This window comes from Hetaerina americana, unplaced genomic scaffold (genome assembly GCF_022747635.1).
Source record: "Hetaerina americana unplaced genomic scaffold, ioHetAmer1.1.p SCAF_10, whole genome shotgun sequence".
In the NCBI taxonomy this organism is placed as follows: Eukaryota; Metazoa; Arthropoda; class Insecta; order Odonata; family Calopterygidae; genus Hetaerina; species Hetaerina americana.
The window spans coordinates 71,522,371-71,535,390 of NW_027286070.1; the positions used below are offsets into that span (position 1 = coordinate 71,522,371).

General features: G+C 39.1%; 1 protein-coding gene across 1 annotated transcript in view; it reads right to left on the bottom strand.

The window, feature by feature from the left end:
- The window catches only part of Ccz1 (vacuolar fusion protein CCZ1), a 39,264-nt gene that overhangs the window by 6,673 nt on the left and 19,571 nt on the right, over nucleotides 1-13,020 (bottom strand). The window contains exons 8-9 of the mRNA XM_071598847.1: nucleotides 7,792-8,075; nucleotides 1,655-1,806 (exon numbers count right to left, since the gene is read on the bottom strand). Coding sequence (XP_071454948.1) covers nucleotides 1,655-1,806; nucleotides 7,792-8,075 — 436 coding nt within the window. The remainder of the gene's footprint in view (nucleotides 1-1,654; nucleotides 1,807-7,791; nucleotides 8,076-13,020) is intronic.

A 13,020-nucleotide genomic window follows, 5' to 3' on the forward strand; every position in this document is an offset into this window, starting at 1 on the left:
GACATATGAAATAGTTACCAGACTTCAAGAACTTCTAAATAGGCTAGAATATGGATGTCTGTAAAATAATCTGCGTTTGATTGAGATAAGAAACAACCCAGTATATGCATATTTTTCATAATTAGGTCCATCACTTAATCTATTCTAAAGTACTAAAACAAATTGGATTTGGTCCCAAAGTAGTTTCACTGGAGAGCAGACATGGCCCAAGTAAATCATCCTGGTATCTTAAGCCTCATATGAATGCAAACTTGCCTGTTTAGCATTGGCAGACACATTGGTTCAAGCAAAAAGAAAACCAACAGCAGAGATAGAGGCAAAGCACAGGTCACAAATTACATTTTTGGAACAACTATGTACTCACTGGAAATCAGTCATACATGTACATAGTGAATTTTATATAAATATTTCATAACCCTGTTTGACGAACTCCAGGAGAGAGCACTATATACAGATGACTGGAGAGTTAAATTTCCTATTACACAGTGAAAGCAAGAAATTAACAGATAGAGTGTTATGAATATTCCTTAAATATAAACAAATGGAGTTAAGTCAATCACCCGGTGCTCCGAACCATTTAAAATCGTCATGCAAACTAATTAACAACTGGGGAATTTAAGAGAGGGTATGGCTTTTGAATTGCCGTCAAATATTTGATTACAGTTTAATTATAAGAACTATGCTCAAAAATGTGGGAGGATATTTACCCAGGTATTTGTTCTGGTGATGATTGAGACCTTGACCCCATTTAAGATATAAAATTTGCGTGTGGATGGTGAGAATTCTTGTCATTCAGGAGCATTATTTTAAACTTTTAACTTACATTATTTACATGTTTGGTGGTAATTTTTCATTTGCCTTTTGTCATTTCATAATAAGTCTTAACTTAATTTTCGATTTCATCAAGTAATTTTGATAGTATAAACCACTTAAATGGTATTTAAATCCCAGACCATTTTTCTGTAATGGAGCGGAACTTCCTACAGCGGAACAGCTTGAAACTTATTCGTCGTCCCTCTTCATTTTGGATGTAATATTTCTTTCATCTCTTCCTCAGGTACTCCAATGGCTTGCCTCATTATTTCATGAGTTTTTATCCACAAAGGAAAATGTTTCATGGAGTATAACACACAGCAGAAGTACTAACATTATTTATGAGTATTGCATTCAAAAATCCATTAAATTTTCAATTTTTAAGCAAGTTATGACAATTTTACTGAAGCAATGCATCTTTGAAAACTATACTTTATAAATCCACTGGAACAGGGTTGACCCCCTGGCAATTTAATTACCCCATTGCGCAAAATGTTTAGGACTGCCTCAATATATTTTGCATTTAATACAGTGACAGGATATGATTCAATTTATTTCTAATTTCATTTTACTGAAGATTTGGCATGTACAACCAATAAATTTATTATCTAGTCTAAAATTAAAGATACTGCACCCTGGGTCTACTCAAAGAAAACCCTCTTAATGCCATGGAAGGTTTGGTCCTCAGATAAAAGATGAATAAATCGACCAGATAAAGGATTTCATACAAGTTAAAGGTTGAACAATATAATACTGCATGATGGGGCATGGGAAGGATTAATGACAATTCAAGGCATTGAATTCATTTATGTTGATTGGATAGGGTTTTTTTTCGTCTTACCTTTTCTGCAAATTTCTGTCTTGGTTGTCACTCCTTCCAATATCATCATAGCAACCAGGGTAGCCTCGGAGATCTGCATTGATATCTGCCAGCATCATCAAAATGTCTCTTGAAACAGCAACATTCCCAACTCCTCTGTTGTCTAGATGTATCTATGAATGTTAAAGAGTATAAATACATTCTGAACACTCTCAATTTTAATTGCACATGCATTCTTTGCCCATTCATGACAGCCCAACTTTGTGTAATGAAATTTTCCGCTATGCAAATGGATGGAACTTGGATATTACTATTCAGCTCGTTTAACAAAAAATAAACAACACGGAACCAAAATGAAGCCATTACACCACTGCCATGAAGCTTTAAACAATTTCCTGCCTGCCTGCGATTTACCATCAATCTATTCATTACAATAGCTTCAACACAAAATACCATGCAATATGTGGCAGTTTATTTTAATATTATAATATAAAATATAATAATAATGTTTCAGAATTGAACTCTGTTATAAAAGCCAAGACCAATAACACATTTCAACAGATTTGCACTTAAAATAAGACGAAATAATGGCATCAACCAGCTCAAATCCTTTTCTTTGGACACTGGCTTATAACTTCTGTCAGTTAAATTTCTTTGTAGTTGATACATAACTGACATTAGAATGAATCCATATTCAGACAGGATAAGCCAGTACCTAGCAAACACTTTCCCAGCTTCTTGGTGTCAAAAAACTTCAACATTCACAAAATACCCTGAGATCCCCTGAAAACATGTGTGGTAGGGGTACAACCACCAGGTGGAAAGGGTAATGGATGAGAGAGAAATGGGTGAGAGAAAGGAAAAATAACACCCATTTAAAATCCCCGAAAAGAAGTGCATTGTGGGGCACACAATATATGTGCATGTTAGCGGAAAACAATGAGTTTTGAACAAATGTTAATTTAACCCCCCACGGAAGTCCTCTGGTATTCAAAGAGGAGAAAATGAAAATTAACATCAACCACTCATGCCATTGACCAACACCATACTTGAATACGTCATGCAGAAGGGGAAAACTTGATCAATACACAGCCATGTGACCATGTAAAGAGTCCTCCACCCCTGATGCTGCAGGTAGAAAATGTCCCTGGACCCTGGATACACCCTGGGCCCAAGTGTTTAACATGTTTCTCCCAAGAAGGGAGAAAGATGAATCTCCTGTGGAAAATGAGTCTCCCAGCCCAAGACTCATGAAGCACCTACCGGGAGACTCTTATCACGTGGATCTAGGGAGGCTGTCCCTTAGTTTTCTCTCTCGAGGAGAAAATGCATATTTCGACAGTGATTTGTCGATTACTTCTGAAATTGTAAGCCACATTATGGACCTGCTAGATTAATTTCCACATTTTAGGTTACAGTGTTTAGGTCTCACTTCAGCCTGTTAGCTTGTTTACGATTTAAGAATTTCCATTTCATGTAAACACTAATTATAATTTACATGCCAAGCATAAGGTAGTTGATGTGTATTTCTAATTGTTTAAAATGAACAAAGATTGTAATACCTATGGTTCAAATGAATAAGATTTGCATTCGATATAGATGAAATAGGTACTTTTACTCAAAAAATTATTTTTCAACGAGTAAAATTTTCATTCAATATAGATGAATTAGGTACTTCTACTTTAAAAATTATTGTTCTTCTAGGCAACCCGGGCTCCAAGGCAAACTTCTTTTTTGGAACAATGGTAAGCATTATGGGGCAAGCATTAAAAATAAACTGTTATTCTGCGTAAAATTGATAAAGAGGCTGGTTTTGGCAAAGGTGATTTATAGGCATCAACCAAATACTTTCCTACATTTAGAGGTAAACAGTTTATAGGACCATGCAAAGGTAACTTATTTAATATAGTTTCCAATGAATCAAAAACACAAATCAAAAAATTAACCATGACTTGCCAAAGCTGTTGCACTCGAATATATAACGGTATTTTAAATCAGGAAAGACTGCATTAAACTATAGTGTCATAAAAATGATTCACCAACATGCAACTTTGACCATAGTTATCTTCTTGAGGTAATACGTAATTGAGCCGATAGTTGGACATAATATAAAATTGAACCAATATGATAATGAGGACACAAATTCATTAATCAAGTAAAGCACAAGGACTATCAGTTGAATGTAGAGCCATTTTTCCCATTAAAAAAGCTGCAACTCTCTACTTCAATCGTAAAACATACATACATAGATCTCCCATTTTGAAAAATCCCAAAATCGCATGCACATGAAACAATTATAGGCATTTGAAAAATTATCAGACATTCTCGATGGCAAATGAAATTGAAATAACGGAGAGCCATCATCAACACCCGCGAGTCTATTTCAAAGGTAGTTGTATTTTCAAATTATCATTTATTCCACAGCCTAAATTCACTTCTGTTTTATTAAAAAATTCAATCGTCTACTCACAGTATTTCGTCGTAACTAGTGCTGGTTTAACTTCAACTGCATAAAATATCACAAATATCTTCCGTGAAGATGAAACGATAAGGAATTACCTGCTTGCCTTCAATTGTAAAATAATGCAATATAGTATTACTTTGAGTGGGTTAATTAAATACTTAAACATTTACAGCGGATCAAATTTGGGAGGAGCGATTTGTTCGTTCTACATTACAACAGCTGATGGAATAAGTTTGGTGTACTTCTGATGAAACAGCTTTTAATCTACAGGGTGCGGCAACATAACTTCCTTTTTTGAAATGCATGCCAATCAGGCTGTAGAGGTCGTAGCTAGGTAAGAGTGGTCTCATTCGACATCCAGGTTTCTGAAGTTTCTCCCTCATACCGATAGTCAGTTGCCATCACGCAATGGAACAGTGAGGAGTGTGCGTTTGCCGTCGAGGCTTGCTTATCGAACAGATGTTCTGCGATTGCAACCCAGCGGGCCTTCCAAAATTGCTTCAGTGTGGTCCCATTGGGCCCTGCCTAGACTGGAAATCAATCGTTACATGGGTCACTACGTGCAGACAAACTACGAGTGCGACAAGACAAAGAACTGCAGTCCATTGGCCCATTAGATCACCTAAGAACATTGAGGCAGTGAGAGCCACCATCTTGTAGTTCCCATGGGGTTCTGCACGCAAGCATGCGTCAGTCGGCCCTTGGAGTAGTAGTAGTAGTTTTGAGGGGAGGCGACCGACAGCTAAGGTCATTTGCGCCATAGGGAATGGACAGGAAAGGATGAAGGGTGGAGAGAAACCCGGCGTCGGCATTAGCCTACTCTTTACGAAAGGCGCCAAGGGGTCCGCAGTTTAACGTCCCATCCGACGGATGGCGTACTCACTCAAAGTGCCCTCCACAAAGCACCTCAAGTAGGGATCGAGATACCTCTGAAAAATATTCAACACCGCCGGGATTTGAACCCGCGCCCTCAGGGTGGGAAGCCAGTACGTTAGCCCCCGCACCATCTCGATCCCCTCGGCCCTTGGACTTTCTGATCGTTTAGTGAGGCTAATTCTGCACGATGACCTTAAGTTTATGACCTTAACCATCCTTACAAGTTGGCCATTGTGCAGGAACTCTCCAAATGTGACTTCAATTCTTGGAGGAATGCATGAGAGACTCTTCTCAAAAACGTTCCCGAGGACAAAGTTGTTATTTTCAGCGATGAAGCCCATTTCCATGCGAGTGGATATGTCAACAAAGAGAACATGCGCTACTGGGCTGACACCAATCCCAGAGGATTGCATCAAATGCCTTTGCATTCACCTTAAGTTCCAAAGAAACTGCGGGAGATGCCGCAACAGTAACTTTTAACTGAGTCATCCGCTAATGTGCATTTAAATGCAACAATTTCAGAGTGTAAAAATCATTCGCCTTGACTGGGATCGCTGTGTCATGTGCCATTCCCTCAGTCGGTATTGTTGGTCCCTGGTTTTTGAAGAAAATGAGGTCACAATGACCGTGAATTCAGACCGGAATGTAAACATGCTGGAGGAATTTTTTTTCCATGACTTTCTGAACTGGATTTAGAGGACATTTGGTTCCAACAGGAAAGAGCAACGGCTTAGGCTTCAACGACATCGATGACTGTACTGAGGGAACACTTCCTGGAGCACTTCATCTCAATAAGGGGTGATTAGGAGTGGCCAGCCTAATTTGGTCCCTTGCCATTTTTTTGTGAGGTTTTTTGAAATCCTGCGGTCATGTCATCTGTCCAAGGACCCTACAAGACCTGAAGGGCAACATCTAAGCAGAAATTGCCAACATACCGGCTGCTATGCTGGTAAGAGTGAAGACAAATGCCAGCCACTGGCATATTCAGTGTATGGGGGGCATCAACACTATAATTTGGTTTCTAAAAATTTGTAAAAAATACTTTCAAAATTAAAAAAAATTACATTAAAAAAGTAAGAAAAAGATTTTCATAAAATGGGTTTTATTGCATTGCAAGTTTTCCATTTGTTTCCAAATGTTGGGCACCAATTAATTTGAATGGTTAAATATCAAAATACCTAATTTCTACTTTTGAAAATAACTGTTGAAACTAACCTACAAATGGAATTTTTATAGTAATACATCTCTATTTATTAATTCAAATGTCTAAGGCAGGCTGTTGCAGTAACATCCTCAATTAATTTCCTTATAATATTCATAAAATATTAAAAAAACAAACTCTCTTAAGCTTGGCATAACTATCAGCACAATATGCAACTGGGTGACTTGGACAAAGAGGTAATAAAGAGAGATTTCATTGGCTCACAAAACACTTCCCACTAGAACTTCCCTTGCATAAACTTCTTTGGTCCCAGACTTTCCTTCCTTCCAGATTGGTAGAAAAAGTCTTCTCTGTCAGTTACTGACCTGCCTGAGGATAATTCTACGGAAGAAAAGGCTTTCTCTTTGCTCCCAAAGAGAAAACTTACGGACTTGGGCCCCTATTGCTGGAGGCATACCATATGAGGCATAACCCCCATGGAGAGGGACTAGGGGTGAAAGGGGAGAGCTTGAAAGTAATGTTCTAGTGGCCCTAGTGAATGTTTTAACATGGTCTGCATTTAAAGATAGTTTCATTCCTATACGGCCATGCAGGAAGGAATTTTCCATCAAACTTAATGTGCACGAGGCAAAAAGTGCATCTTCCATCAAATTTAGTGGAAAAAGTGATCAACATGACACTACTCTGTCCAATAAATACACAAACTGAGGCCATAAAAACTTTATACTGCAAAATTTAGTCTACTTCGATTTTGTCCCCCGTTCAAAGTACTCTTCATTTGTTGCTATGCACTTATTCCATCTTCTTTTCATACACTGTTTATAAAGCACCCTTGGAAGTCCTCTTTGACAGTTAGGCTTTTTAGTTTCATCGTCATTTCTTGCTTTATTGCGTCTTCCACATCTTCCCAGTGATGTCCCCTCATCACATTTTGGCATTTCGGGAATAGGGCAAAGCTGCAGGGGGCGAGATCTGGAGAATAAGGAGGATGATCAAGGATCAAGGTGATTGTATTTTTTGCCAGAAACTGGCAAGTGATCAATGCTGAAAGCGCAGGTACATTGTCATGGTGAAGGGTCCATCCATCGCCAAGAGTCAAATTTGGTTAAAATAGTGCACACTATTGATTTTCATAAATTCAGCTCATCAGATATCATTCGGACAGTTTTTCGACGATCGGTAAGGACAAGGAATTGCACACGATCAATGTTGTCGTCAACACAGGAGGTCGAAGGTCGTCCCCGTTTTGCATCATCCATGGCGTCCAGTCAGCCATCTTTGAAATGCTCAATCCATTTGAAAACAAATGTTTTCTTCAGACCATCACCACCGTAAGCAGTTGTCAACATTTCAGTAATTTCTTGATAAATTTCACCTCACTTCACCAAAAAACTTGATTCATTGCTCTGTGATTTCGTCAATTTCCATTTCCGACAAACAGTACATACAAGAGCGATGGAAACTAACACAACTGGCACAATACGCACATCCCCACGATCTGCCAAGCACAGGCAATAAGCGCCACCAGTGGGCGGCGGGGCTATAGTCCACGTCATGGCCTCCAGATAGCACCAGTTGGCGCATTTGTGGTGCAGACCATTGTGTGTGAGCAGGTCATTTTACCAAAGCGGACATAAAGATGGAATATATACTTACGGATGATTTGAATGCCAGGTTGAGACGGTTGAAGTACAGAAATCTGTGGGGACCGGATGAGCCGTGAATGGTGGGTGGTGGGAGGTGCGGAGCGAATCCTGGAGAGACAGATGCAGGGGAGGAGGAGGACGCGGGAGAGGAGTGTGCGGAGGAAGGGGTTATGGGGGATGAGGCAGAGAGGCCCCCTCCAATCGTCTCAGCCACTTGTGATGCAAGGGATGTTAGCCCTGGGCCCAAGGCAGCGTCAATCTCTCTGAAGTCCTGCAGTGTCAGGCTGTAGGAATCTGCAGGCATAACATACAACAACTGCATTGGCTAAGGATTATGGAGATATAGTTATTACTAACATACGGCTCTCGCACACAACAGAAATTTTGCTACCGAGAGACAAAAGTAATAAATGAGTTTAAGGCTGTGTGCCGCAAGACCAATGGGCTGTAATGTTTGGTATGGGAGCTATCTTTAATTCCACATAGGTGCACAAAATTGGTTCCTGCACAAGAAAAGCCACTTTTGACAGTAAATTACATTCCTTCTCTTCATCCCATTTAATTACTATGACCACAAATTTATAACAGTATACTAATTAGACATGGACAGGTCATGCACTTGCCCAACAGAAAAATAAATTTATTATTATCATTATTATTATAACAAAATTGGATGGTAATTTGTGCTCAAATACATTTATGAGTGCCTTTCAATAAATAAAGAGACAAATTCTCTCATTTAAATTTTATTCCATGAATCTTGATCATTTTTTCAGGGATGTCAGTTGGCAACCTTGGGATAAGCTCTAATCAGCTGTTTGATTTTAATGTCAACATAACCTCAAAATCTTCAGCTCACCATGGCAAGTCCATTAGATGATTGCAGCTTAGAAGAGCACACACTGTTTTTTTTTTGATTTTTAGTTGCAGAAGTAACCAATTTAAATACTTTCTAGAATGTTGATACAACATGGGAAAAGTTGTATGCCCAGCATGAATGCCTAAAAAGGGGTTGATTGGTTTAATAGTGGTTGGCCGATGGACTTATTCACGATAACAGAAGAATTACTGTTGAAATGATAGCTTACAAAGTTCAGGTAAGTGTTAGAATATCACTTGCAGCCATTAAAATTCCGGAAAATATGTTTGAGATGGGTTTCCAGGCAGCTTACTGATGCTCATTAAGAATCGAGACTTTCTATTAGTCAAGATTTAAAGCGATGAATTTTGATTGAAGGAGATACGTTTTTAGAAAGATTAATGACTTGCCACCAGGCCCGGATCCATCACTACGATCCTAAGACCAAAAGACAAGAGTTTGGAGTGGAAACACACTAGCTCTCCCATTCGCAAAAAAATTCAGGGATCAATCCTCCATGGGTAAAGTGATGCTGACCATCTTTTGGGACTCACAGGGTCCAGTCTACTGCGATTTCCTTGAAGATCAGTGAACTATCAATAGCCATCTCTACTCAAGAGATGCCGAAAACAAACTTAAACCACCCATCGGGAGCAAATGCCGTGGACTCTTGGCAATGGGAGTTATTTTTCAGCTCAACACCGCCCGCCCTCATATGGTCCAGCTCTCCCATGATAAACTTCAAGAGTCGGGTTGGGAGGTCTCATCTCATCCCATGTTAAGTTCAGAACTTGCCCCATCTCATTTCAACCCATTTGGATAACCACTCATTGATGCCTTACATGGGAAAAGATTTGCCAAAAACGATGACGTCAAGGAAGCAGTGCAGAAGTGGCTTTGAGCTAAATGAAAGAATTCTTTACCAATGGAATGAGGAAGCTACAAGAAAGATGGGACAAGCGAATAAATTTTGGGTGGAGATTATATTGAAAAATAGACCAAATTTCGTAAAAATCCAATAAACCATTTTTGAGTCACAACCATCTGTCTCTCTGAGTATTGAATGACACTCTTATATTTCATAAGCATTCTAACATAAACATTAGATTTTAAAGAAACAGTGACACAAGGATAAGCATGATCGTAGAGAATTGTTTTTAAGATTTAAGACTACAGCATAGCAATTAGAAAACAAGATGGATGGTATAAAACAATAATATGTACCAACTATGTGTACCCATGTACGTTTACAACACTTCAGACACACTGGATTGTTCATGTCAGTTTTCAAATGGGAATGACTTCAAGTGTAAGTGCCCCAAAGTGTACTCTTGACATGTGAGAGGTAGGTTGGTCCTTGACAAGGGATTGACTTCTCTCCAAAGCAATGGCATGAATATGAGCAGGGGGGATCGAGATGGTGCGGGGGCTAACGTACTAGCTTCCCACCCTGAGGGGGCGGGTTCAAATCCCGGCAGTGTTGAATATTTTTCAGAGGTATCTCCATCCCTACTTGAGGTGCTTTGTGGAGGGCACTTTGAGTGAGTACGCCGTCCGTCGGATGGGACGTTAAACTGCGGACCCCTTGGCGCCTTTTGTAAAGAGTAGGCTAATGCCGACGCCGGGTTTCTCTCCACCCTTCATCCTTTCCTGTCCATCCCCTATGGCGCAAATGACCTTAGCTGTCGGCCGCCTCCCCTAAAAACTACTACTACGAATATGAGCAGCATATCCTTCCTCAATGGTGCTCCCACTAACCCCGTAAGGAAAGCATTGGCCCAGGAAATGAGTTTATTCACCAGCAAACAATTACAGGTCACATGCGACTGATGCTGTGAGTTTGGTGGGTGTTCTGAACCCAGGTTTGAGTTATTTCCTGGAAATCACGACATTGATAGGGCGTGAGATATTGTGTGTGTGGGTCAGTTTTTGAGTCGATGAGCTTCTTCAACATAGGATTACTCGGGAGAGACAAAACTCTCCACAAATCTTCTCCACAAATCTTATCCTGAGGCTCTAGATATTGATTTAATTCAAGAACATTTGGTGTTTTGAAACTGCTATGGTCTTTTGAGTTACATTTTCTTCCTTCTATGAGGGTGGTCCCAGAAGTACCCAGCCTGAGCTATAGTTGGCAGTAGTTTGTCTGAAAAAGATTACTGTATTAGAAAGTACGCAGTCTGTAAAGCATATGTTTCAAGTTTGAAGATGCCACGTTGTTTAGTATTTGTTTGGCAGCCAACAAATAGTGAAAGTTTTCAGTGAATTTCTGAAAATGGAGAAAATTGGTCATCATTATCTGATACAATACTTTTATTTGAGGGGCCTCAGCCCAACCAATAGAAAAACTCAACTGGATTCTACCCTGGGTGAGTCTGCTCCTTCGTTTACAACAGTAAAATATTGGGAAGCAGAGTTTCAACGAGACCGTATGAGCTGTCTAGATGAGCGATTGGTTGACCAAATCAGGTGACGACTCCAGAAACGGCGAAGAAAATCCACAAAGTGATACCGGATGATCGTCGACTGAAAGTGCACGAGCTAGCAGACAGAGTAGGAATTACAAAAAGTGCGGTACATCGCATAATAGTTGAAAATTTGGAAATGAGAAAGCTGTGAGCAAGATGGCTTACCACGTTTGCTTACAATCAAGCAAAACCAGTGTCGTGAAGGTGTTTCAATTGAGTGCTTAGAAAGTTTCACAGCAAAAAAGCAGAATTTTTGCGCTGTTTCATAACCATAAATGAAACATGGGTCCATAACTTCACAACAGAGAACAAAGATCAATCCAAACAATGATTTCAAAATGGAGAACCACATTCAAAGAAGGCGAAGACGGTTTCATCTGTAGGCAAGGCCGTGGCATTGGTTTTTTGGGATGCGAGTGGGGTAATTTTCATTAACTATCTTGAAAAAGGAGATAATATCAACGGCGAGTATTATGCGAACTTAGCAACGTTTGAGCGAAGAAATCAAGCAAAAGTGCCGCATTTGGCTGAGATGGAAGTGTTGTTTCATCAAGACAATGCACCAGCTCACAAATACGTCATTGCAATGACCAAAATTTATGAATTTAAGTTTGAATTGCTACCTAATTCACCTGATCGAACCCCCTCGGATTATTTCCTGTTCGCAAACTTGAAAAAAGGCTCGGTGGTAGAAGATTTTCAAACTGTGAAGAAGTGTTGTCAGCAGTTAATGGCTATTTTGAGGAGAAATATAGTTCTTATTATAAAAATATCATCGAACTTATTGAACATCGCTGGGAAAAGTGTATAGAGCTGAGAGGAGATCATGTGGAAACATAAAAACATTTTTTCCAAAATTTTTGTTTTTTCTTTGTTGGGTCAGGTACTTCTGGGACCACCCTCGAAACTGTGAGTAACATGATGGACTTCCTTGATCAGCATAGCTTTTTCATAAAATTCAACATAAGTCCCAACAGCTTGTGAAATACAATTTGGATTTGGACTGCGTCCCTCAAATTGGGAGAAATCAATTAAACATGTAATCACTACATTACCATACTTCACAAAAGCATTCAATTAAGTATCTCACATAATAAGCTGCGGTACCAACTGCGGTTTACCATAATTAATAACATAGGAGTGAATTTGGTTCACTATCTTTTTTTGAGTTAATAATATGAACACATTTTATTTGCATAAATATCATATTAAAAAAATTACCACGTGGATGATGTACGAACATGATATAAGGCATGTCGAGAAGAGTACAATGCATACAGGCTCAATTGAGATACAAAATATGGGGCTAACAATTGCATTAAATACAAGTATAGCATGTACAAAGACATTAAATGTAACAAACACACACACATTAAAATCATGGAGCATTAATACAAAATAGACCAAGAGCATTGCTATAAACTAAAAGTAACGACTCCATAATCAGGAATATTATAGAGTTATTCATCAACAGAGATCAGAAAGATCTATCAACTTTAATCAGAACATGAACATATTAATATTGTCTTGTGTGCATGTATATCACACTGTTATTCTTATAATAATAATATTAATAATAAAATGTATTGGTCCCAGGACTTTACAAAGTAAAATATAGGACAAGTCAGAGAACAAAACAATCATGCGTTTCAGTGTTTAGAAGACTCCGGAAACTCTTCCACACTATAATAGCTCTCGTCTAGCCAAAAATGCTTGAGACATTTCTCAAATGCACCCCTAGAAGGAGCAGAATTTTATGCCTGGTGGCAGAGTGTTGAAATTTTGATGACCAATGAAAGGGACTCTTATTATGCACGGCAGAAGAGTGGCAGATTCATGTACATCAACATTCAGGAAATTATTATGCCCACGTACTTGAGCACTGGTCATTTGTTGTTTCATATTATCCTTA